The sequence below is a fragment of the Oryza brachyantha genome, chromosome 2 (assembly GCF_000231095.2).
Source record: "Oryza brachyantha chromosome 2, ObraRS2, whole genome shotgun sequence".
NCBI classification, from domain to species: Eukaryota; Viridiplantae; Streptophyta; class Magnoliopsida; order Poales; family Poaceae; genus Oryza; species Oryza brachyantha.
In genome coordinates this window covers 7,057,046-7,083,545 of record NC_023164.2, presented here as the reverse complement: position 1 = coordinate 7,083,545, position 26,500 = coordinate 7,057,046, and the positions used below count along the sequence as shown (strand labels likewise).

The following is a 26,500-nucleotide window of genomic DNA, read 5'->3' as shown; positions in this document are numbered from 1 at the left end:
AAAGGATCACGACTCTAGTCCAACCATGTCACATGGTATCCTGACTATCCAGACCTTAGTTCCTTCCTGAGCATAGTTACAGTACTCGCCATTGACCACAGCTGACCTCAAGTCACCTGCACACATAGAGACAAACTAACTGTTTTCGAGCACATATATCGCAACCTGACTCGCATTAGTTACACACACCGACACCAACACCATAACTGTTTCCAAACCAAATTCTATCAATTTATAAACAATTTATTTATCGTAAAATATTAATCATGACTACGATCTAAGACCTAACTCTTGAATGTGCCCAAATAACTTCATGTGCGCTTACTGTTCAATTCCTGGCTGCTATAAATTGTTAGGCCTATGAGAGATCAAGGCCACCAAATCACAGCAAGCTTTAGACCAAAAAATGGAGTTCAGATCAACTTTCTGTTCTGCTCTGCTACTGGTGTTCATGATACAACTCCTGCACCATTCTGCTAATGCGTCAAAAGAAGTAAGATGCATGCTTAATTAACTAAGATGGTCGATTTTTTTGCTGTGCTACTGTTCCCCCTTGAAGACAGATAATTTTGCTGTATTTTTGTGAAATCAGTACTGTGATAGTACGATTTACTTGAAACATTTACCATTGAAATTACAGCTTTACATTGTGTACATGGGGGAGAAGAAACACGACGACCCATCGGTGGTCACCGCGTCGCACTATGACACACTCACTACTGTTCTTGGGAGGTAACATCAAGTTGTGGGAGAATGACTAGTGATTTAATCTAGCTGTAAAAGCGCAGGCTAAATAGAAACAGGTTGCTAATACAGATTTTGCTGTTTTTGCCAATGAAACAGTAACGACGAAGCTATGAAGTCAATAGTGTATAGTTATAGGCACGGGTTCTCAGGATTCGCGGCAATGCTCACAGAATCTCAAGCGGAGGAACTTTCAAGTAAGTACCAAAATTACAATGACATAAATTTTCCATAGTGTATATTTAAGTTTTCAAAAACATGCATTAGTGATAATTGGTACTTCTCTTGGTACCTAGCTCACTGCTAGGAAGGTAGACGAGAGATCAAAATTTACACTAAAAATCATTAAAATTTACAAAATAACTAGTGCTTTTGCATAGTTGCATAATATATACAACAATGACTCCTCTCCTATGCAGAATCCCCTGGTGTTGTCTACGTAAAACCTAATACTTACCACAAATTGCACACGACTCGAAGTTGGGATTTTCTTGGTCTCGACTACTCTGGTCAGTCAAGTATTCCTAAGAAGGCGAAGTATGGTGAAGATGTTATCATCAGCGTCATCGATTCAGGTTTGAAAGCTCAAACCATTAAAAAAAACTTTAATGAAACATAAGTATACAACTTCTAATAGAACAAGAACTAAAATCTATCAAATATAACTATAGTATAATAATAATGTAATTGTACTGTAACTTGCATCTAACTACCATATAACTTATATGAAGCTATCTAAACAATGAGGTAGACAGTACGGCATAATTGGTATTTGTTGGTAGCTCACTACTATAAATGTAGGAGAGATATCAAAATTTACTCTAAAAATCTTTAAAATTTACAAAATAAATGGTGCTTTTGCATAGTTGCACAATACATACAACAATGACTCGTCTCCTATGCAGAATCCTCTGGAGTTGTCTACGTAAAACCTAATACTCACCGCAAAGTGCACACGACTCGAAGTTGGGATGATTTTCTTGCTCTCAACTACTATGAACAGTCAAGTCTTCCTAAGAAGGCCAAGTATGGTGAAGATGTTATCGTCGGCGTCATCGATTCAGGTTTGAATGTTTAAACCATAAATTAAACTTTAATGAAAGATAAGTATATAACTTCCAATAGAAAAAGAACTAAAATCTATCGAAGATAACTATAGTATAATAAAAGTGTAATTATATTGTAGCTTGCATTTAACTACCAGACAACTTATATGGAGCTATCTAAACAATCTATACAATGAGGTAGATACTACGGCATGCCATGCATAAAGGAACCTTGAAGCACATCCATGCACTCAAATTTCGAAAGATTCTCTCTCTGATTTTGTTGAAAGATATTTAGCAAGAGGGTGATTGTTTGTCTTCTTTAAGGAAAAAAAGTTAAACAACATATTTGCAAATAAAAAATAATTTTCAAATAAATTGGCTGAAAAATAAACTACGATGAAAAAACTGTAAAATTAACTCCGAATTTAAGATTGAGAATTTAAATTTTGGTTTACAAGTATAAGCAAAAGAAAGCAAAATAAGTGAGCAAATTAAATAGGACGGAAGACAAAGGAATCTTGAAATAATTAATGGCTCCATGTAATTGAATCGTTGACAACATATATATGTGATAGGTATATGGCCTGAATCACGAAGCTTCAACGACGAAGGCTACGGCCCTGTACCAGCACGGTGGAAGGGTGTTTGCCAAACCGGCACAGAATTCAACGCTGCGAGCTGCAACAGAAAGATAATCGGTGCACGGTGGTACACGGGTGGTGTTTCCGAAGAAAAACTCGAGAATGAGTACATGTCGCCGAGGGACCTCAACGGCCACGGCACGCACACCGCCTCCACGATTGCCGGTAACCAGGTGAGGAACGTGAGCCACCTGCAAGGCGGCCTCGGCGCCGGCACGGCGCACGGCGGAGCGCCGCGCGCACGGCTGGCAATCTACAAGGCATGCTGGGGTAGATCGAAAGCAGAGTGCGGTGATGCGGCGCTTCTTGCGGCTATAGACCATGCCATAAAAGATGGCGTCGACGTGATTTCACTGTCAGTTGGAGGGCCTCGCGAAATCCTTGGCACTCTCCACGCTGTGGCGAGGGGGATCACCGTGGTATTTGCCGGCGGGAACGATGGCCCTGTGCCGCAGACGATTGAAAATGACGTCCCGTGGGTCATCACGGTGGCCGCCGCCACCATTGACCGAGCCTTCCCCACCGTCGTGTCCCTAGGGAACAACGAGACATTGGTGGTAATTAAGCTTATTCATGATACGCTTGATATTCCATTTGTTTTTGACAAGATAACGCGGTTAACTTTTGAGCATAATGTTTGATGATAAATCCTATTAAAGAAATTAATTTAGTCTCGAAACAAAAATATATAAGTCATACATGCCTAGAATGTGTTTGATAATAGAAAAAATCATGGCTAAATGGAGTCGGATGATGAGTTTATTGCACTGCTAGCTTGACGTAAATTCTTTAACCGTACGTAATATATATTCTACCTGCAGGGGCAATCCCTTTACTACAACACTACAAGCAGAAGCAAAAAGTTTCAAACGCTTGTTAATGGAGATAGGTAATCATGTTTTTATGGAATCCTAGATTATATTGGAGTACATATACACATTTCCAACGCCATCTACGTACATATGCAGCTGCAACGCAGAGTCACTGGCGTCGATCAACGTCACCGAGAAGGTCGTGCTGTGCTCGCCGCCGTTGGATAAGGAGGTTCCTCCGGTGTTGTTCGAGGACATCTTTGACCGAGTCGCCCGCGCAGGCGCCAAGGGCCTCATCTTCGCGCAATATACCACCAACCTCCTTGATGTACTGGACAGATGCCATGGCGAAATGCCCTGTGTGTTGGTGGACAACGAGATCGCACGCAGAATTGCAACCTTTGCGAGCAGCACAGGGTGAGACGGAATTAGATCGATCACATAAACAAAGCTAGCAAGGTTCGAGTCGGAGAAAAATCCTTATTATATAATTTGTTTCTTCTTCCTCCTCCTCTGTAATTTCCAGGGACCCGGAGGTGAAGGTGTCGAAGACGGTGACCATGGTGGGAAGCGGGGTGCTTTCGCCGAGGGTCGCTGCGTTCTCATCGAGAGGACCAAGCACCCAGTTTCCTGCCATACTTAAGGTGAGACATTGATATATCCACTTTTAACATATTTCGTCCATACTTTCTAACCTGTTATATGTGTACTGTTTTAACAGCCTGATGTGGCTGCCCCGGGAGTCAGCATCCTGGCAGCAGTGGGTGACTCGTACCAGTTCATATCTGGGACATCCATGGCATGCCCTCATGTCTCGGCAGTGGTGGCACTGTTAAAGTCGGTTCACCCAGACTGGTCGCCGGCCATGATTAAGTCCGCCATTGTCACCACTGGTAGGAACTGCAGATCGAGATACAACCTCAAAATGTTTCCAAAAGATCATCAATTGTTTCTCTCCTAAAGCTAACTGTTATGTATCTTGGTTGGTTGCAGCATCAGTGGTTGACCGATTTGGCATGCCAATCCAAGCTGAGGCGGTGCCAAGGAAACTGGCTGATCCCTTTGACTTCGGTGGTGGGCACATTGAACCGGAGAGGGCGGTAGACCCTGGTCTAGTATATGACATAGACCCAAGAGAGTACACAAAGTTCCAAAACTGTACCATGGCAACATTAGATTACTGTAAGTCCTACATGGGGCAGCTCTACCAGCTCAACCTACCATCTATCGTTGTGCCAGATCTCAAGGACAATGTTACAGTACAGCGCACTGTCACTAATGTTGGAGGTTTTGAAGCAACTTACAAGGCAGTGGTTGATGCACCGGCAGGGGTTAATATGATTGTCGAACCTTTAGTGATCAAATTCATCAAAGGCGGCAATAGGACTGCAACTTTTAAGGTGACATTTGTGGCAAGGCAGAAAGTTCAGGGTGGCTACACATTTGGAAGCTTGACATGGCTAGACAACAATACACACTCTGTGAGGATTCCAATTGCACTTCGCACTATAATTCAAGACTTCGTTGCGGATACGTCTTAAGTTGTTAAGGATAAAATAAATAAACTCCTACAATACAAACATCTGGTGAGACCAATATTAAGTAGGTACTTCGTACTATTTACAAAAGCATGTTCTACATGACTCTCGTAAATAATAAGGCCAAACCAATTATTGAAGCTATCTTTTTCATGGCTATATATGCAAGTGTTGCTCGTTCCCTGTTTAAGGGTAGTCCTGAAAATTAATGAATAATATTTTCTTAGAGTGGCAGATAACTTGGTAACTGAAAACGAACTGGCCTGGTTATCTATATTGTTATTATTCATATGAAAAGGTTGTAAACAATAATAGACATTTAATCTCTACTCGTCAAGTTAGCAAAATGTACAAGGGAACGAAACGCATAAAGATAACATACGGTAAATCATAAATTCAGCTTTTTATTTGTCTGCAACAGTTAACTTTCTTTGAACATTTTCTTACCAGTGAACACATAGATTGTACATCGCTGTAGAAATCAGCATGAATGTCAGATTGGCGCACAATGTCTGTTTATTTGATTGGTACGTGTTTTCCTGTACACATCGGGCTTATTTTACCGCTGGTACAGGTGGGGTTCGGTTATTTGGGTTTGGTTAGTTCGGTTAAGGAGGAAATTTGGTTATTAAAAAATCAAGAACAAAATTAGCTAGGGTACGACCAAAATTTGACAGATCGATGTTGCAACAAAAAATGATAGGGATAAAAAATAAATTTGGCAACATTTCCCCTATTTTCTATCTTTTTGGATAATTCAGTAGCCAAAGATGACATTTTGGGATACCTGGATATGGTTATATCTATGTACGATACGTGTTCGTGTAGGAAAGGAGATTCCAAATTATAAAGGAATATGTAAAGGTAGATATTGGGTTATAACTGACTAGGAATAATATGCAAGAATTAGTATTCTACATCCGGTTTCCATATCCAGTCACATAAGATTAGTCATATTTGATTAGGTATATATCTTTTATAACCCCTCCCTCAGTTTATAAGGGGAGGTAGGGGTCTCTCGGGGAGCGTAGTCTAACCGATCACACATTTTACTTATTGCAGAGGCTGTTATGTGGTTATAGACAATCAACGTATAATTAAGCAAGAGTAGGATATTATATCATCCTTGAGAGCTTGAATCTAGGCAATCCTAGCCTCTTGCGCATCATCATACTTTCGATCTCATGTGCCACCCGAAATATTATTGGTGATACAAAACATAAACAACATCAAATCACAAATATATCTTCCAAACATAGCATCCTAGTTGTATAGTTTCTTGGACTTTGTGGGATACTAGCTAGGTTTGTTGTCTGGTTATTTATATTAGTTTAGTTTTTATGGTTAACCAATAACCATAACCGAATTTAGCAAAATTATTTTGAAGCTTTTATAAATTTGCCACTATTTTTTTTTACATTGCAAGGATGTCACTTCAATGATAGTTCTTGTGGTCATTTTGCAATTTCCTAGTGTTAGTTTGCAATAATGGTTCAAACCATTAGTAAATTTTCCATTGCCTAAAATTGTTTTGTTTAGTCCCAACTGGCGACGGAACTAGTGATTGAAATATTTGGATTTGATTAGTTCAGTTTAGGTTCCATCTGCTCGATTCGGTTTTTTGGTTTTAGTTTTTTCTGCCCAATCTAGCTGTTAGTAACCGCCAAGATTACCGCGGTAGTAGGTGTTGATGATCCATAAAGTCCAATATTTGACTGTCGATGCCGGCATAAAGGCAATCAAAATGAGCATTGAACCTACCAGTAGAGGTTGTTAGTAACCAAATTCCACAACTGTCGATGAATTATCTGTATGCGGGTATTTTTAGAGAAAACACACCTCAAGTAAGAAGAAACATACTTCCACCCAATCACATGTGAGTACATGGATCAATGGACCTACTAGTTAGTGCAAAACTGACTTAAAAGCGCCAACTCAGTATGAAACCGACCTAGGGGCGCACAAGTCAGCTTCTCTTGTAGTCGTTGGCTGAGAGGTGGGACCCACCGGTTGGCATCATAGGGCGTTCGACCAAACCATAGGGAGCTCACTTCATCTTCTGCTTCGATGTGTATGCTGGTAATGATCTATCGATGATAGGTTACGAGAGTGTTAACTGACCTAGTAACCACCTTAGAACAACTATAAATAGGTGTTAGTTTCTTTATGCACACACACTACAACTCAATAGGAGTTCCATCACTGTCATTTCACAATTACATACTCTTCGGAGTTAGAAAATAGGCACAGAGTAAGAAGAAGCTCGGAGAAGTACAGGAGCTATTGACACTCTCTCTCCGCCTGTACCTCGGCGAATGCTTCTTCAATAAACTAAGTATTTGAAATTTCTTTCAGGTTCTTTAGTTATTATAGTTGAGTAAGATATATTCTCATCTTTATGCTATCATCATCTAGTATTTATATATTGGGTGTTCCAGTACTAGGACTCTGGATAAAGAAGGAAGTTCATGCATGAGGCTAGAATAGTAATTAGTGTCTAGGATAGAAATTAACCTTATTTGTTGTTGGAACCGAAATCAAAATTGGACATAAATTTCACGTCTTACGCAGACGAAACATCTAATTGTTTTCTTTTAAATAAGTAGAAACATAATCCTAACGCTATTGTAATTATATTTTTATTGTTAATTGTATTTCTACATGGATTTTTTTGGAAAATTAAAGGTAAGTTGTGTTATGGTTTTACTAATTATAGATTTGTATTGGATATAAAAGACAAAAAAAAGAAATAAATCAAAACTACAGTGGCAGGTTAAAGGGAAAAAAATTAAACATGATTGTAAATTTGTATTAGTATAAACGGCAAAAAAGAAATAAATCAAAACTGACACTTGTAGGAAAAACAAAAAACAGGGAAATTAAACATAACTTTGTTAGGGATCAAAGGTAGCATCTTTGTTTTTTTGACCAACTCGTTATACATTGGACTACGGAGCATTTTTTTTTGCGTGTGTTAAGTGCGAGTCGTATTGAACGAATCATTTTGGATAGATGGGTGGTATGGATTGGTTCGGGGATGGGCACTGAACAGCCATACCACCATCATGTTTGCAAAGAAATCCCTGTGCTTTTTGTTAATTGTGCTCTGGTCCCTATGCACTATCGTCCACCGTTCAATCTCGAGCTAGGTCCAACATAGCCGTCCACTGTCCCATCGTGCTGGCCCGTTCGCACCTAAGGGTGTAAGTGGACTAGCCCGCTAACCCACTTATAAACCAATTATTAATTGGTTTATAAATGTGCTTATTCGTAGCAGTAGAATCGTCTGATAATAGAATCGCATAATATTTGATAGTAAAAAATCTTATTAAAAAATTTAGTGGGATGCACCGTCAGGCTCGAACTCAGGTGATGTTCCAGCTTAGGATTTTTGGACCTTTTCTAATGCTAGCCTAAAGCCCGCCCTGACCTGGGGTTTCAACATGCCTACCTGGAGGTTATAAAGGAATAATTAAGAAAAAAAAATTCATCTTCTATCCTGTCTCAAGATATTAAAACGTATAATCTAGAACTAGTTGCATAAGGATGCGTTTGCTAAGTAATAAAGGTGGTATGGTATATGTCCATCCATATTTTTATGATATAGTGATCCAATTTTATGTTTAGTTAGTTTAAATGGTATATTTAAATTTTTTTTGGATGGATGAGGGTGAATGTGATGAGCATACTAAGTTAATAATAATAATAATAATTATATAAATTAATCATCATAGATCTTATCGTAATTATTACCAATTAACAACAAAATAAATTTATTATTCTTAATTAAGACTACTTTAAATTTTGTAATTACTAATTAATGACAAAACATGCTAATTATTACTAAACAAATACTAATAATCACTATTACTAAAGGAGGATGAGATTATCCATTCAATTTATCTGGACACACTCATTTATCATCTTGATAGAATATTCCCTTTCTCAATTGCCACATCAAATTTCGCCCACAAGCCAAACATATCCAAAAAATGGACCAACATATCCTATCCGGAGATGTACAACCAATCAAACACACCTAAAACCTATGTTTTAGAACTAAATTTGATACAAACTACTCCCTCCATTTTAAAATAAAGCATTTTAGGATTTTAATCATGTACCAAAATATAATCAGTACAAAAGCTAGCTTTCCCTGCCACCCGGAACAACTACTTGAGTATATGATGTCTAGGAGAGTGTTGCGGTAAAAAAATATAAGTATTTCTAGGTTGATTAATAGTGATTAGGATTGAGAAGATTACTGGATATTAGTGGAAGGATATGTAGAGATAAATGTTTTGTTTTTTTATCAAAAGGTAAAGATTATCTCATTTTTTATAGTTATTTAATACTATAAATGATAAAATTAACTACTATTGAATTAAAAATCTAATTTAAAAGACAAGTTGATAAAATTTTATAATAAACATTCTTGTATAAAACATATCGTTTAATAATTTAAAACATGTACGTAAAAACCGATGAATATTGAATAGGGAAGTGATCGATATAATAAATAATACTATCAATAAAAACAAAAACACATTATATTTTATATAAGATTTAATATTAAAAAAGCTTACATTTTAAACAAGTTTTAGAACAAAACATTAGTGGGCGGGAAATGAATGGAAACCAACCATGCCATTCCCTAGCGTTGCCAAACAAATATCTGGACGATGTTAGCCGGTAGAGTCTTAATAAATTCGCTCTAACGAGAACCTACAGCCTCAAGTTTTCATCGGTTTTCATCGTCAGACCATCCAGAAAAAGAAAAAGATTACCCTCTCAGGTTTTCATCGTCAGACCATCCAGAAAAAGAAAAAGATAATCATCTAACTATGCAAGTTGCTTTCTTTCCTTCACACGCGGGGTTTTTTGTCATTCGCAATCATGGGGCAGGCGTTCTGCTTTCGTTTTCGCGAGATTTAATAGGACCCCTCAACCATCCAAGCAAATGAAAGAGAAAGCGCCACCATTACCGTGTCCATTCTGCCACGTTCAATAGAAGAAAAAAGGTACAGGGAGAAGTTCATCTCGATCGCAATTCACACATCACATCCATCCAAGCGTCCGTACTGAATGCACTGCAAGAAAAGATCTCGCACATCCAGCCAGAGAAATTTTTTCTTTCTTTCTTGATTTTGAGCTGGATACGCTGAACTCGTAGGCGGAGATGAAACGCCATCGAACTAAAAAATGGAAGCTTGGTAGGTCAATGTCCATGGTGGGGAGACCAAGAAAACGAACAGCATCGAGAGGGAGCAGAGTAGCAGACAAAGATTGCACAACCATGGTGTATGTACAAAGAGAGAAGGTGGGCACGTGCACATCTGAGCGAGCTTACATTCCTGCGTGCATAAGCTGTTCTCCTTGTATGGCTCGCCGCCGTTCGATTTCGCCGGCGACGGCGGATTTAGGCGGCGGCGGCCCTGAAGAGGAGGAAGGAGAGGCGCTCGAGGGAGAAGTAGATGAAGGTGCCGCTGGTGTGGGTGAAGAAGCAGCCGAAGTTGGCGCCCACCACGCACTGCCACCCCACCCCGTACCTCTTGTCGAACTCCTGCATTGCAACACCAAACGAAATCGACCGAATTAATCAATCATCCCCCCAAATCCTGAATTTACTAATCGAATCCACCCGCCAGCGCCGCCGGGCTGACAAAGAAACGTCAGCAGAGAAGGGGGTACTTACCGCCTTGATGTGTCCGGCGATGGCACGGCAGTCGGCGACGTCGAAGAGGTCAAGCGCGCGGGAGGCCGCGGACGTCGCCGCCGCCTGCATCCGCGCCGGCATGTCGGTGTCCTCCACCCGCGCCTTCCCCTCCAGCATTGCCACCAGCAGGCTAGCTTCACTCACTCGAGTCGCGATCCCCTTGTTGATTCCCCGACGCGAGGAAGAGGACGACGAGTACTGAGAAAGAGGAGGGGGGAATCAGAGTGGACCACGGGAGGGAGGAAGGAAAGATGTCTCCTTTTAATAGGGACGTACGTGTCCTCCTTGCAAGGCTTATCTGGGAGCGCCGCGGTGGCGCCTCTCCTCTGGACGTCGGTCGGTCCTCCCACCTCCACCGCAGCCGGGGTTCCGAGATTCCACGGCCCCGTTTACGTGCCCTCAAGCTCTACTGCTCCACGACAGGTTTACGCAAGAGGTACTCTACCGCAAGCTATACAAAAGTTCTCAACCTCTCTGTCTATTTATAACAGAAACTTTCCACACCAATTAGCAGTAGAATCCCTAATCCTAGTCCTAGTAGAACTCTAGTCCGAATAGGACTCGTTCCTCAATTTTCGAATTACCCAAAATCCTTAAACCAGATCGGACTGAAGGCTTAATCCGATTAGCATCGATCTTTCCTTCCCAAGCTACAGTACAACGATATAGTATTCTGCGTTACTGTAGCGATTCCACTGTTATTCCCCTTTTTGATTTTCTCATCCAATTCCGTTCTCCGATTTCATCGCACGCATGAATGCCTTCACACATGATTTGTGAACCTCGCTACGAATTCATTTCCACATGGTATTCTTTCATTATGTGACATCTTATATTTAACATCATCACTCGATTTTCTCCATCGTTTGGATCTCAGCTCCTCTCTGAGCCTAGTCACGATCTCACCATTAATTGATGTTGACTACAAAATCACGACTTTAGCCTAACCATGTTACATGGCATCTCGATCATACAGACCTCAATTTCTTCATGAATCTAGTTATAATCCTCAGTCACCTACACACATGGATAAACCAATCGTTTCTGAACACCAATATCATTACTTGACCCACATTAGTCACAGACGCTCACATCCACCCCTTAAATATTTTTAAATCAATTTCTATCAATAAATCAATTTACAAGTCAATTGCTTATCTCAAAATATTAAGATGATTATGATCGAACGTAAAGAAGATTTTTCTAACTACAAATCCGAATATAGTAGCGTGGCTAGCTTTTTTTTTTATGTTTTTTCTTACTCCCTCTATCTCTGATGATGAAACGGGTTCCCGACGCTCTTTTTACGGTTTTCGCAAAAAAATAATATAAAAGTAATATCATATTATTCGTCCCTACTTCCGTTGTCCAGAAAAAATAAATCGCTCGGTTTACATATAGACATAATGTATATTTAAATTTAAACTTAGTACTTGGTTTTTCTGGAACGGAGAATAGCTGCTATGTCGTTGCCATCGCGGTGCCAGCTATCATTCGCATAACTTAATTACAGGCGATAACTTCAATCTTATGTTATGCAGAGAAAAACATTAATCCCTGTGACCAAGCAAAACATATTTCTAGTTTAAAATATGATCCCTTATAAGAACCTACTTGTTTTTTTAAGGAAAAAACAAATGATTGAATTCTTATTAATTGGAATACTCTAAAAAATTTTCATTCAAGTTGTTGAGAGGAAATAGATGAAAAATTTTATCCACTTAAACATCTTAAAAAAATTCATATAAATTAATGTTATCATACATTACTATTTCTTTATTTTTTTTATTTATATAGGTTAAAATTCCTTTAAACCGAATATAACATAATAATTTACTTTTACCGAGACATAAATATGCACCGATGACGGTGGTCATAAAAAATATAGAGAAAGCGTGCCTAATCTTTCGACCAATTGTTTGCTTTGCGATCGAATCTTCAAGGCACTGCTACTAATTAATTACTTTGTCTGTTTTATAATGTAAACTTTTAAATATGAGTATGAGTATTAATAAGAAAATAATTAGAAAAAGGGTGTGACTGATTAAAATGGAAATATTAAAAGATAATTAAATATTGAGTGGTTAGGACTAGTTGATACGATAAGATAGATATACTTCTTAAAACAAATAATAGACAATAGATGATATAAACAACTTCATTTTTATTACGAACGACTGGTGGTGTCGGAGAAAAACACGGATCCATGGGTAATTTTGTGACAGTTTCTGGGCGAAGGCTCGGCGACAAGAGCGTAGGTTACATGATAAATCGGCGGAATGGGCATGTCGTGTGGGTGGAGTACTGATGGGATCTATCCAGAAATGGGGTGAGGGTGACATGACAATCATACTGCGGATAAGACTGGGGAATCCCACGGGATTCTCTGAGGACAAGGCAAGATATTTGTTCAGAGTATCTCAAACAAATGTGATTATGAAATACCATTACTATGCTCATGCGTAGCAACCACCGTTGTTCGCACGAAATTGCGAGGAACGCCTATGCTACATCATACGTGGAGATTTGCTTTCACACCATGCATCCAACCCAAACCAGGGATCAAATGTCCTAACATAAGTATATGTCCAGTATTCATGACATTTAGCCCTGTTCCTGGCAGATGAAAGATGTTTATGTGAGGTCAAATTTTTTTAATAGCTATTTAATAGAATTAACTATGGCAGTGTTGAAGATTTATTTTAGCAGGTTGAGATGATGATTTTCTATACCAATTTTAATTTTTTTTTAGTTTTTTCTTTGACTTTTATATGCATGCTTATCCAACCGATAAGATATGTTTTTTTTCATGCTTATCCAACGGTTAAAAAAGATATGGTTTTTAAATGATTGGATAAATATGCGCATAAAAGTCAGAGAAAAAACTAAAAATAATTTATTCAAAAGAAAACAACCTTAGTACATCAGCTCCTGGCTTTTTCAAATGATTTTTTCTCCCAAATCACTTATTCAATCAATGATTCACCATTAAAAATTGATGTATTATATATGATAATAAATATGTATTTTCCTGGCATTAAAATTTGATGTCTTATGTATAAGAGTGAATAAAATGGTTTAACAACTATTTATTCTTTAAATGTATGTGCCCCGCATCCTTTAAATGTATCAATGACTAGATTTATTCTTTTACAACATATACCTCTTATTTCCGTTGGCGGTATTTTTTACAAAATCATGACTTTAAAATGCAACACTTATATTTTCGATATTTTTTTTTTACCAAATTGGGAGGTCTCCGCCTAGTCACCCCCTCGTATTTTCAGTCCAGATAGCATGAATAAGAGCGGCATTTTGTCCATTAATTTTCTCTCTTTATTTTCGTACTTTATTTTAGCACGACAATAGACCCACCTACGTATCTTCCAAATTTAATATTTCAAATAAATTTACTTAGATTAGCTTTTTAAAGTTCACTTTCATTATTTTCTCAAACAAAACACATTTAATAATTAAAAAGGGTAAATAGAAAAGATTACATTTAGGAAAACCCTATGTTAGTTACAGTTGTAAAGAACCAGTGTATTATGACTTGTGACAGGTAACCATAGTTTTTAGGGTCAAAAAGGTTTCCTTGAACTCCACTTTATTTAAATTTTAGGTAAACTCAACATATCTAAAACAACAAAATTCAAAACAGAGAAAAGTAAAATCAATCCCAATAATAAAATTCCGTCAACACTTTTCAGGGTGAACATGTACTGGAGTAGGGTTTTATGAAACCTTAGTACTAAATTACTCGCAATTATGTGCCATAAGCTATAATATATGTGGTTTTCTATGACTTTGGTCATAAAAGATGTGGTCATATACAAATAGTTAATCTGTGAGTATTTTTGAAGTTTAGTTGATTTTTTTATCTGACATTTTTATGCCCAGCTACTATGAGCATAGATGCAGAATGTGAGAATAATGGCTACGTTATTTTACGTAGATTACTCTTAAATTTTTCCTCGTCTTTTGTGTGACTGAAAACTCATCAATATCATTTTTTTCATGGTCTAGATCTCTTTAAGATTCATGTTGTTCTAGTACTCAACTTATCTCTTCTCCCATCGCCCCCTCCCCCCAACACCACCGCCACCCTATAGCGTTACCACTAGCATCCCACTTCAATGCATCACCCTTTAACCTCGATGGCAACGATGATACCCACCACACTAGCTACGTTTATCTTCCCACCTCTCATTCTACTCATGTGGCAGTGGTAATATTCCCCGAATGTCTATCATTCCCATCTTTCAGGGTCGCCCCGTCATCGCCTATTCCTCCTAACCATCTTTTCCACTGTACCCTTAACACCAACACTGAGCCACAACCACCCACAGCCATACCACTATCCAAGAGACTCCCCATCTTCCTATCTCCTAAGAGCATCTCCAACAGTCTTGCTATCCCACTCTCCAAGCTAAAAAATAGCCAACAAAGTAGAAAAACAAGGTCCAACAGTCTCTCTATTTGGATGGCTAAGCCATCTCGCTGGCCAAATGAGTAGCTAGGGTGGCCAAATTTGGCTATCCAAAGCAGGCTTGCCATCTCCTCCCAGCCGTGGGGCCCACCCTACACCACCTTTTCTCCTCCCAGCGGATTCAGAATCAGTGACATTGTCCCGTGACATTCTCGATGACATTGAGTCGCTGACATGTGGGACCCATTGTTAACACCAAAATTTAGTAAATTTCCTTATTGGATTCGGATAAGAAAAGGTACAATCGCTGATATAAACTTTTATCCGAAAGAGTTCGAATTCAACAGGGAATCGTGAAGACCAAGGCGTGGCGGCGTAATTTTATCTACTAGTTAGAGTTAGATAGGATTTTATCTCTAAGAGATTAAAGTTCGATCGGGACTTGTTTGTTTTCTTTTATCTATTGTAATTCGTGTCGTATTCAATAGAAATTAGAGATAGAGTTTGTTATTTCTTTTTATCTATTAGGAGTCGTGTGTTATGTCCGACATGGACTACTATCCACCCGAGGGTATAAATATGTATGCCTCGGGTCATTGTAAATCATCTACCAATCAATTGATCAATTACTCTCGGTGCATCGCCACCCTCCTAACCGAGGTTTCAACTCTGGCGGAACTTGGCACCTGATGTGGGGCTGCATCGTCTCGATCTCCGATAGAGGGGTAAGTCCTACGTTCCGTTGGGCCACAGTAATCATTCGGCTAGATTAGAATTGTCTCGGTTCAGTCTGATCTTCTAATCTAGTTGCACGATTGCTAGTTATCGTATCAGTTTCAACTTAGATCACTTTCGTGTTTTGAGTTGATCTGGTTGACCACTTTGGACGATCTATGTTGGTTTGATATTCGCTATTTGACATATTCAATCTAGTACTGTCTCGGTTAGGTCCGATCTAGTAGATTGCGTTTGTCAGATGGTTTATATCAGATTGATGTATTTTACTCATTGTTTTATTGGAGTACTAGCCGATAAGTTACCGGTCGTTGGCTCATTGGCTTGATAGCAATCTAGATCTGTTTAGTATCTATCCTGACATTGCTAGGTTTAATCTTGAGTTGTCTCGGTTGGGTCCGATCTTCTATGATTATTCTTAGCAATCTGGGCTATGTATTTTATAGATCTTGGTTGTTTGTCCGTCGTTTATAGCCAATAATTTTTGCCGATCTACGTGTTTATCATATTTACATCAATAGAGTAGCGATTGCTTTACTACGTTATTTCCATACCAATCGGCTTGATCGACTATTATTTATGTTGCATCGGCTTACGAGAATTACATGCAAGTTGGGTTTAGCCGATTGTAACATGCGATTCATTGTTTATTCCAAGTAGTTCATCGGTTTATTTATTAGCCTTATTGATTTTCATGTTTTCTATAATCATATCGTGTTTGACTGCATACTGTCTTGGTTAAGTCCTATCTCTGTACGTCTAGCTCGATCTGGTTATAGGGGCTTGTCTGATCGACTAAGATTAATAAGTAACTTGGCGGATTACGTTGGTCTAATATTTATTTCAAGTCTATTTCTAGTGGTGTTTCTAGCCGATCCATGCTTTTTACAGCCGATCATTCATCCTATCGGCTAACCGTTGCAGCATCAATATCTGATCGACTAGATATTTTGTTACCTATCGGCTCGATAGCCGATCGGCTTGTTGTACTGTTTATCTTGTCAATTATAGGATCAAACTGACTGGCACGCACGCGCATCATTCTAAGAATTTAGGTCCTGCACTGGAGCTGTCTAAGACTGACTCCTAGGCCTTCGTGTGCGTTCACATGTCCAGGCACATGTGGGCCCTAGAAGTCAGTGACTCAATGTCACCGAGAATGTCACGGGACAATGTCACTGAATCCGGATCCCCTCCCAGCCACCTCTCCTCCCAGCCGTCTGCGGTCGTCATGGTCGCCGTCGTTGCCGAGTCGTGGTCGTCGTCGAGGTTGCCATCGCGAGCTGTCGGCGTCGTCGCCATCCCAAGCTTTCCGCCGTCATCATCCTGAGGTCATCGTCGAGCAGAGCGGCAAGGAGATGGAGCACCGCCGCCGCTGCACTGTCGCCACACCGCCTCCGAGTGCCGCTCCGGCGTCGCGGCGCCGGGCACGCCGCCTCCCCGCGCTGCTCTAGCTCACGGGGCGTCGCGCGTGCTGCCTCCCCGCATGGCCATGCCTGCCGTCGCCCCATCGCTTGCCTCTGCTACCTGATAGATGATAGAGGAGAGGAAGGGGAGGAAATGGGTGGAAGAGGAGGAAGAAGACTAGTAGAGACTGACATGTGGGCCCTATTTGTCATAGACTTGCAATGGAGAGAGTAAGTGGAGAGTCTATTTTAGAGAGGCCGTTGGAGATGCTCTAACCCCCTTTCTACCCCAAATCCTACTTAGTCTAACTGTTCATCTTACTTAAACTTTTGTAGAAATGTGCAAAATTACAAGTTAGAGTTTTTTATAATAAACCAAATCACAACAAAATAATTAGTCAGTATATAATTTGTTTAGAATAATACGTCTGAATAAATGTAAACTCAAATGCCAACGACGTCTAATAAAAGAGTTAGGGTATTATTTAAGGTTATAAATAACTAAATTAAATTGTAAAAAAATAAAAATCTTAATTTTAAAAGATCAAATGACGAGATTTGATATGGAAATATTTTGCACAAAATACAACATTTAGAAATCTATCTCAAACGCAGCCATAATCTCATGCATTCAACTGATACACCATACATGTCAAGGCCGAAGCTCTTGACGGATATCACTCGTACTATATTTATTTTTTCATCCAAAAAAAATATAAATTTGTTTCAGAATCCAAAAATATCTGGAACTATCGGACCGAATCAGTCCGTATCCACAAAAATTGCTTCGGTCGGACGGAAAATATCCGAACAAGTTTCATCCCTACTCGCTGCAACCTGCCACTAGCGAAACACGTGTTTGTAGGTGTATCTTATCTCTTTGATGAGTTCTTTTGTTGATTTTTGATGAAAGATAAAAAGTTATCTGATTTTTTTATAGCTACTTAATAGTGTAAACGATTTTAGCTGCTACAAAGTTAAAAATTTATTTTAGACCAATAAGATGATGAAATATAAAATATTTTTAGAAAAAATACCATCATTTAGCAGTTTAATAAACGTGCGCATATAAGCGGAAAAATTTTTGTAAAGAACCCTTAGGCAAAGAATGGAGCCTTTGTGGCGAGTAGCGGGCCGACCAGGACGAAGGTAGGTTCGGTAAGAAACAGAGCCCACAGGAGTTAAACTGTTAAAGCCACTTGATGCCGTTTAATGAATTCGGCCCACCGCTTTCCCCTCAGTTCCCAGACTAATTTAGCACACCAGCGAATTCAGCCCACCTGACTTGTGCTTGTTCAGTGCCTTTTGCTGTTATTCCTTTTTTTTTTCGATTTTTGTTGATTACTTTATTTCGACCGTGATGTGCTCTCTGATGAAGATGTAATATGGCTTGTTTGTCATGTTAGAACTTTAGGATTTGAGTTATTAACTTTTCAGTGGCAACAATTGGCTCATAGGTTTGTAGTGCAATTTGTCAGTGTTGCTGTGTTGTTGGTGGTATGGGATACCGAAACTATGGCATTCAGGGATGATTGGCATATTTACAAACGAAAAATAATTTGTGAATTATATGTATATATATGTATATATATATATATATATATATATATATATATATATGTATGTATGTATGTATGTATGTATGTATGTATGTATGTATGTATGTATGTATGTATGTATAGCTATGTAAAGCAAAAGCTAATAAATAAACTTAGTTAAAAAAATCTCAAAATCTACTCTAAATTTAATGTTGAAAAATTTAAATTTTGGCGTATAAGTATAAGCAGAAGCAAAAAGATAGGGTGTTCATTTCCAATTGTTGAATTTAAATTTTTATCATTACATTTCCGAAGCTCTTACTGGTGCATTTGCTTAAAAAAGTCTATGCAAAAGTTACCCATCAAATTAATACTTTCAAATAACTATCAAAAGAATTAGATAGTACTTCAATCCCTCAATCTCAACTACCTTTTGGTTAACCAATATTTATTGTCTTATTTATAATAATAGTAATAGTATTGTGATTTCTTGTATTATCTGATACTCCTATATAACTAAACAAAAAATGTACTATATATTTTCTTTATCTCTCAAATACAAACATGGACTAGTAACCTACATGAGGGGTTTTTAATTGGGACAATTTTGTTCTTACTCATGTTTTGACCTCTAATATTGATTTTATCTCTCTTTTTTAGGGTTTTTATTTTTATCCCTGTTTTTTTAACACAATCAACAGTCTACCTCTCTTTTAGATGGAGAATACTAGTGGTGTTAACCCTCTTTTAGATGGAGAATACTAGTGGTGTTAAGTCGGTGTTAAGTCAGTCGTTAAGGTACCATTTTACCCTTTTTTGGAAATTTCATTTTTTATCCTTGTATTTTTTTAATCATTGAAGTTTTTTTTGTTCATTCTAAATCACAACAATATATATACATCAATAAATATATATACATCAATAGAAACACTATTAGAAATATATAGGTAAAAATAAAACTCCTGACAAAGAATAAACTAATACTTTAACGGCTAATTTAACACCATTAGTACACTTCATCCAAATAAGAGGTAGACACTTAATTGAGTTTAAAAAAACATGGGTAAAAATAAAAGCTTTAAAAAGGTTAAAATCAGTATTAGAGATTGAAATAGGGGTAAAAATAAAATTACCCCTTTTTAATTATTTACCAAAAATGAAACAACTCAGCTAAAAAAAATAAAGAAGAAATTCTGGGATATTTTAGTCCAAAATAATGTCCAATACCATGGACCGCCTAGCAAACAACGAAGCACAACACAAAGAAACAAAATCCCAAACATACCCAAAAACAAGAAGCGAGAGAGAGAGAGAGGGGAAGTCGGCAGCAGCTCGGCGAGGGAGAAGGATCCCCTCCCCGGAATGGCGATGGGCGACGCCAAGCCCTCGGTGCACATCCCCATGCCCGCCCGCGACCGGGACCGCGAGCTGCTGCTCGTCCCGCCCGCCTCCGCCGCCGCCGCTGTGTCCCCTTCCGCCGCCAGCCCCGACTCCGACGACGAGTCTAAGCCTTCCTCCGCCTCCGCCGCCTCGGCCGCCGCGCAGACGGGCCGTGAGGTACCCGCGCCTCGTCCTGCCCGTGGCATGTGCGTGTCTCGGGGCCAGATTTGATCTGGGGTTGAGGTGGTAATGCGGGTTTCGAAATGTGACGCCTTTTTTTGTTTTTGTTGGTGTGTTTCTTGTTTTCAGGCGTTTCATAAGGTTGTGCATAGCTGGGCGTCCAAGAAGTTCATGACCGGATGGTACGTCTGCTGTTCGTTTTCTGTGATTTTGCTCCTCAGTTTTGTCGTAGGATTTTGCTTGAGGTTCAGAATTGACCCGAATTTCGTAGTGCTACTTGTGCGATGCGCAATTGGGCTGATGGATTGCCGCGGTGGGAAAACTGGTATCTTTAAGCTTTAGATGTTATGTGTTAGGGTACAGAACACGTCAAACTTGTGGCAGGTTCGTTTGGTGTGCTGTTGGATTGGAATCCACCGAACTGAATCTGGATGAATGCCATAGTCGTGTTTAGTTTGGGATGATGGTACCATTTATTTATTTATTTATATTGTGTGATGCCAATGGTGCTTCCCTCTTGATTCGAGCAATGAGATTCAGACTTTTAGTTATGTGAACTGGGACTGTGGTGAAGCACAAAAGTTTTGGCGATTGAAAATTTTGCACAGTTGTGCTTGTGCTGCTCATATTTTTCTTGTTGAACAATAGTGATGCTAAAACCTTTGAAAAATACAGAACCTTTTCATGATTGCCAGTTGGCACTTCACTGTTCCCAATTTGATTTTTGGTACTTCCATTGAAAAAAATGAATTGTAACTCAGAGTAGGCACATCTTGTTGTTCAGAGCCCTTCAAACTAATTGACCTTATGTCCTGGGCACTGTACTAGTTGAACTGCTCAGTATGTTTTCCTAACTGTGCTCGATAATCGAGTCAGATCATACTTCCTTGAGGTGTAACTGAAAGTAAAATATATGCTAGCATGGGATGAAGTTTGTTGTTTTGCGAGAACAACAGAAACCGGTTTGATATCACTTGAATGGTGCATAGTCGCATTTCTCCAGTAAGATGATATGATAGATGCAGATTACAAGTGAACATGCATGAACTGGATTTGATGTAAGCTTTATTGATCACAGATCTCAATCTGACGGGACAGTAGCCTATGCTTTCCTGAACTTGGTATATTTGGAGAGAACAGGAGTCTAAGAATGCTAGAATGTATATTTATTATTCCACCCAATTGCCACTCTTTTTCCAATCTCATGCAATTTATCCTTTTCATTGATTCACTTCCTTTTCTCTTGTACTTATCGAATATCTTTCACATAAGAGATGAACTGTCTCGATACAAAAAAATGACATTAATAGAATTGCCTATCAAATGCTGGTTGGTCTTTGCCTACAGGAATGAAAAAAAATATGCAAACATAGTGCCAGACTGCCGGGTATGTAAGCTAAATTTCTATTTTGCAATGGTAGCATGAATACTTTCTGTGGTTTCTATGTTCCGACTGCCTGTTGGTAAATGATCTATGGGGCATGACATTCTAATGTAATAATTTTTCATGAGTACATAGTGTACTATCTTAACCAATTACTCCCTCTAGTCAAGTTTATTTGATGTTGGGAGAACTGTTTTTAGTTCTACCGATCACATTTTTGACTAGAGGGAGTATATTGCAAAGGTTATTGCAGGTTTGTGTACTTAAGTAAGAAGCTTTTTGTGTACTTAAGTAAGAAGCTTAATACTAACATCAGTGAAGTTGTACCTCAATTGCTTAAAAGCTTATAGATTTCTCCCTTCTGTTTCAGCGTAATCCTCTTTCCAATTGCCGTTACATTCTATATCACATGGTGGTTCTTTCGCTTCGTGGATGGATTTTTCTCGCCAATATATGCTCATCTTGGAATAAATATATTTGGTATGCACAATACTTGAACTACTGTGGTTGTTGGTACATATTGATGCCTTTGTAGATCAAGAGAATTAGAATCCTATAGAAGCGTGTTTTGTTTGTACCATTTGAGAACTACTCTTTACTTTGCTCCATACCAACAATAGCAATATTCCTTCCCACCATAGATTCATTCATTCTATAAGTATCACTAACCTCTTCCTTTGAATTATCACAAATATATATATGTGCTATAGATTTGCAGTGTAATAGATATATGCACTAACTATCGATAACTGATAGGCTATTATTGCCATTCAAACCTTTATTCACATTATCATGTATAATGCCTCTCCCATTTCATACTTTGTTGTACACAGTTAGGGTTTTTTTTTTTGGTAGACACGATGACCAGATCACTCAGCTTTTTATCTTGTGTTGATAGTTTGATTTCTTCTGAACGACTAATTATCCTATGGTTGTTACATGTCGATGACATCCAAATTATGATTCTAAAGGACTACAAAGCCCATTTCTGTGTAACTCCATATACTTCAATGTACACATCGTTCTTTCTTTATAACTGTTCTAAACTTAATTTCACACATTCCTGAACAATATGCATTAATTCAGTTTGGAAGCAGATCATGGTCTATTTGGTTGTTTGTTCTTAAATTTGCATGATCCACTGCACATAATATTGCTACATGCTATATGAAACCAGTAAGTTATGTTTACCTCATATTTCGTGATGCAAATCTCTCTTGTTCATACAAGAATCAGGCAGACCTTACAATGCTATTTATGCACAAACTTGTACCCTCTTAAGAAATACACGTTTTGTGCTTAATTTTTCTAATGGTAGATCTCTTATATACTTGTGTGCCCATCTCTGTGCTCTTATTAAGTGTATAATTAGATGTCATAGCACAATTTTCAAAGTTTATAACCTGTTTAGTGTGCATTCTTTGCATGTTTATTCTCCTTTAGTACAGACTCTTGTGTCTTCTTTCCACTGCGGGTTCTCAAGGTTTATGATGGATTTCTACTGTATTCTGAAGTTGATGACTTTCACCTTTTATGCAGGACTTGGTTTCGTAACTTCAATATCATTCATTTTTGTGGTTGGTGTGTTCATGTCATCTTGGCTGGGAGCATCTATCCTTGGTCTGGGAGAGTGGTTTATAAAGCGAATGCCATTTGTTCGCCATATTTACAATGCATCCAAGCAGATCAGTGCTGCCATTTCACCTGGTTATATTCACCACCTTAATTTGATTATATAAATCACAATTTAATTGTCGATCACTAACGCGGTTTTTGATGCAGATCAAAACAAACATGCATTCAAGGAAGTGGTCATTATAAGGCATCCCAGAATTGGCGAATATGCATTTGGATTTATTACTTCAGAAGTTCTACTTCAGGTTAGAGCGATGCCAACTAATTATAATTGGATTGCTATCTCTTTATTTCCTAGTATCGTACTCATACTGATATATTTATTTTTGATGCATTACATTTGCTTGAGATTATTTCGCCAATTTTTTGGTGATGTGATTAAACACTTTTAAAAAAAAGCTGCCACAGATAACGTTATGGAGCCTATTGTGGATTGTTGAACGTTTACACAAACTGAAGGCAACTAACAAAATTGGCTAACAAATTGTGAGAGATGAATTCACCTAACCAACTAAAGTGATAGTGCTCCAACACAATGGTTCATTGCAAGCTACAGTATCTATAGTTTTAGTGATTCTGACATTCTGTGTGGTGTATAGCTGCATGACATTCACACATGACGGCAGGAGGTTTAACTGCTATTTAGGCATGATATTCTATCACTTAGAGTATCAGTGGTGCACTGGTGCTCTGGAGGGTGTCCTGTGGTAATTAGTGCAGTGGTAGCACTAGATTTTCCAAATATCAGGAATGCACATGAATAGGAAGGGAGAAGAGGTTGTTGGCTAAACTGTAAGAAAAATGAAGATATGGTAATTGCAGTGATAGTTAATTTATTAGTTATAATGGATATATTAGTGCATGCTGTTTGTTTTTTTTCTCTTTTTGCACAATTGAGCTTGCCCAATATCTTGATATTAACTTAATGTACTGAGTGCTGATGTTGTAAATTTAGGACTGGCCTAGGAAAAGCACTTGAAGGAAACAAGTGTTTGAGCAATTCCCCATAGATTTTTCCAACTACCAGGTGGAAACTGGAAAGTGTTGTGAGTAGCTTGAATGGAAAAATCTGATAGTCACTCCTTGTTAAACTGTTAGTATTTGAATGAGTTCATTGGATAGTTTCAATTTATCCATTTGCTTTTCCAAATATGTGTAACTTCCTTCATATGTTTGCAGGCAGTGCAATTCTTATGTTGTCTTAGTTGATATGTTACACTAGATATTTTCTCTGGAAGTTCTTGTTCTATTTGCACCAGCATTTCTCAGATGCATACTTTTGGCCAACTATGCATATGTAGAATTGATTGTGCGTTTACTTGCGCCAGCATTCTTCAGTTGCATACTTTTAGCGAATTAAATGTATGCACAAAATAACACGTTTACTTCCTTTCACCAGGGTTATTCCAGTGAGGAACAGATGTACTGTGTATATGTACCAACCAATCATCTATACATTGGGGACATATTTCTGGTCAACTCAAGTGATGTGATTAGACCAAACTTGTCTGTTCGTGAAGGCATTGGTATGCGCATCATCTGTTTGCCTATGCTAAATGCATTTCCATCCCTACAACTTGAATACTGTGGTAATGGCTTTTGTTTCATGTTTTGCAGAGATTGTTGTGTCAGGGGGCATGTCAATGCCTCAAGTTTTATCCATAGTCGAAACCGAGCAGAACCAATGGAATAGGATGAGATCTAGTCGAAGCTAAGATAACCTCCTACTTGCCAGAGTCCATTTGTAATTCTATGTTACTGGTTCCTGTAAGTACAAGGATAGGATCCAATAGAATGTACAGTTCTCCTTGCTGGATGCAAATCATGCGGCACACACACGAGAGCAACCACTCCATTCAAATGCACGTGTTTGGACTCGTTTCTTGGTCGGAGCTTCTTGAGGTAGTAGAGTTGTCCTGACGGTCTAGGTAACAGTTTATTCGCTTCATTATTTGGTTAAGAGGGAATTGTAGTTCTGATTGTCTGAAAAATCTTTTCCAGTTGTCACTACCTTGCTATGGCATAGTTAATGTGCATGTGTTTGTGTTTACGACAGTGAGATTTTGTTGCCTGAATATTATACACATGAATGTATCACTACATGTAAACGTGCCTTTAACTAAAAATACTTGTTAGTTGATTTTATTCCAGTTAAGCTCTTAGACATGGTCGTGAGAGGAAGCTGTCAGTTTGGAGGTCTGCATCTCCACAGTTTGTTTGCTGACCTAGTTGGGTAATCCGGACCTTGTGTATTGCCTATGATTGGTTATGGTAGTGTGCAACCTGTTTCAGTCTTGCAGTTGGCGTTCTGTCTCTTGTCGAAGAAATCATGTTAATTTTTCTTAGTTATGCAGATAGGCAGAGTCAGTTTTGACAGGGATAAATGATACAACTTCGTCAGTGGCGGATCGGTTAAAGAGGCTAATTATCTTCAGCCCCTCTTCTTCTTCCTCCTCTCTTCTTCTCCCTCTGCCCTCTGCTCTCCTCTATTTTCCACATGGAATCTAGCGCGTAGAGGGCTAGAGCCTGCTAGCTTCCCCTTAAATTTACCCATGTTTCATATTGTAAGACATTTTAGTATTATATAAATTTATCAAATGTATATAAGCATATATATAAATATAGAAAGACTAGAAAATCTTATATCGTAAAACGGAGGGAGTACTTAAAAAAAAGCTATGAAAGAAAAAAGTACTCGTAATCCCACACATTTAACACGGATTTTCAAATCAGAGCTGGTTTAGGTGCATCAGTGCATGATTATATATTTGGGTGAGTTTGGGTGCATCAGTGCATGATTATATATTTGGGTGAGTTTGAGGAGCAAAGGAGAAAATAAGAGTCATGTAAAATGAAGTGTGCTATTAGTGAACGGTGGTAAAATAAATGTTACATCCTCGTTCAGTCCCTAAATATTTGACGTCATTGACTTTTTTATATACGTTTGACTATTTATTTTATTTAATTTTTTTTGTCAAATATGTAAAACTATATATACACATAAAAGTATATTTAACAATAAATGAAATGATATAAAAGTAATTAATAATTATGTAAATTTTTTGAATGAGATGAGTAGTCAAACGTGTATAAAAAGTCAACGGTGTCAAATATTTAGGGATGGAGTATTAGCTACTCTAAACTTAAAATAATTAAATATACTTTTTAAGCAATTTTTTGTAATTCTTTTAAATGTAGTATTTAGCTGTTTGGAAAGAATCTCATGGAAAAGGAGTGGAGTTTTTCCTCTTTCATGTTTTCTCGAAAGGATAATTGAAAATTAATAAATTATGCTGGTCACGGAAACAAGGAC

The 26,500-nt window shown here is 38.3% G+C and overlaps 3 protein-coding genes across 4 annotated transcripts; 2 read left to right on the top strand and 1 right to left on the bottom strand.

Annotated features, from left to right (window-relative positions):
• Positions 1–386: 386 nt before the first annotated feature.
• Positions 387–5,172, top strand: LOC102719455 (subtilisin-like protease SBT3.9). The gene is made up of 11 exons (XM_006647085.3): positions 387–493; positions 641–732; positions 844–941; positions 1,164–1,319; positions 1,650–1,808; positions 2,369–2,991; positions 3,256–3,323; positions 3,403–3,663; positions 3,773–3,890; positions 3,968–4,139; positions 4,240–5,172. The coding sequence occupies exons 1-11, from the start codon at positions 407–409 to the stop codon at positions 4,785–4,787; spliced, it is 2,382 nt and encodes a 793-aa protein (XP_006647148.1). The 5' UTR covers positions 387–406; the 3' UTR covers positions 4,788–5,172.
• A 4,100-nt stretch (positions 5,173–9,272) lies between these two features.
• Positions 9,273–11,024, bottom strand: LOC102719174 (dynein light chain LC6, flagellar outer arm-like). 2 transcript variants are annotated; one of them, XM_015833631.2, is made up of 3 exons: positions 10,777–11,024; positions 10,480–10,698; positions 9,273–10,347 (listed from the first exon to the last, which is right to left on the bottom strand). In XM_015833631.2, exons 2-3 carry the CDS (start codon positions 10,615–10,617, stop codon positions 10,204–10,206), a joined length of 282 nt encoding a protein of 93 aa, XP_015689117.1. In that variant the 5' UTR covers positions 10,618–10,698; positions 10,777–11,024; the 3' UTR covers positions 9,273–10,203. The 2 variants fall into 2 exon arrangements, with proteins under 2 accessions (XP_015689117.1, XP_006647147.1); XM_006647084.3 differs by having other exon boundaries at positions 10,480–11,024.
• Positions 11,025–19,862: 8,838 nt separating this feature from the next.
• On the top strand, positions 19,863–25,019 carry LOC102718897 (protein LIKE COV 1-like). Its single transcript, XM_006647083.3, has 7 exons — positions 19,863–20,165; positions 20,298–20,350; positions 21,923–22,032; positions 23,092–23,259; positions 23,335–23,432; positions 24,587–24,713; positions 24,805–25,019. Exons 1-7 carry the CDS (start codon positions 19,971–19,973, stop codon positions 24,900–24,902), a joined length of 849 nt encoding a protein of 282 aa, XP_006647146.1. The 5' UTR covers positions 19,863–19,970; the 3' UTR covers positions 24,903–25,019.
• Positions 25,020–26,500: the final 1,481 nt, after the last annotated feature.

Bases quoted from the DNA above. Each gene is read 5' to 3' on its own strand.
- LOC102718897 (XM_006647083.3), top strand. From the start codon at position 19,971: ATGGCGATGGGCGACGCCAAGCCCTCGGTGCACATCCCCATGCCCGCC. The intron at 20,351-21,922 runs GTACGTCTGCTG...CTTCTGTTTCAG, and splicing joins AAGAAGTTCATGACCGGATG to CGTAATCCTCTTTCCAATTG. The intron at 24,714-24,804 runs GTATGCGCATCA...CATGTTTTGCAG, and splicing joins GTCTGTTCGTGAAGGCATTG to AGATTGTTGTGTCAGGGGGC.
- LOC102719174 (XM_006647084.3), bottom strand. From the start codon at position 10,617: ATGCTGGAGGGGAAGGCGCGGGTGGAGGACACCGACATGCCGGCGCGG. The intron at 10,348-10,479 runs GTAAGTACCCCC...GTTGCAATGCAG, and splicing joins TCGCCGGACACATCAAGGCG to GAGTTCGACAAGAGGTACGG.
- LOC102719455 (XM_006647085.3), top strand. From the start codon at position 407: ATGGAGTTCAGATCAACTTTCTGTTCTGCTCTGCTACTGGTGTTCATG. The intron at 3,664-3,772 runs GTGAGACGGAAT...TGTAATTTCCAG, and splicing joins ACCTTTGCGAGCAGCACAGG to GGACCCGGAGGTGAAGGTGT. The intron at 3,891-3,967 runs GTGAGACATTGA...CTGTTTTAACAG, and splicing joins AGTTTCCTGCCATACTTAAG to CCTGATGTGGCTGCCCCGGG.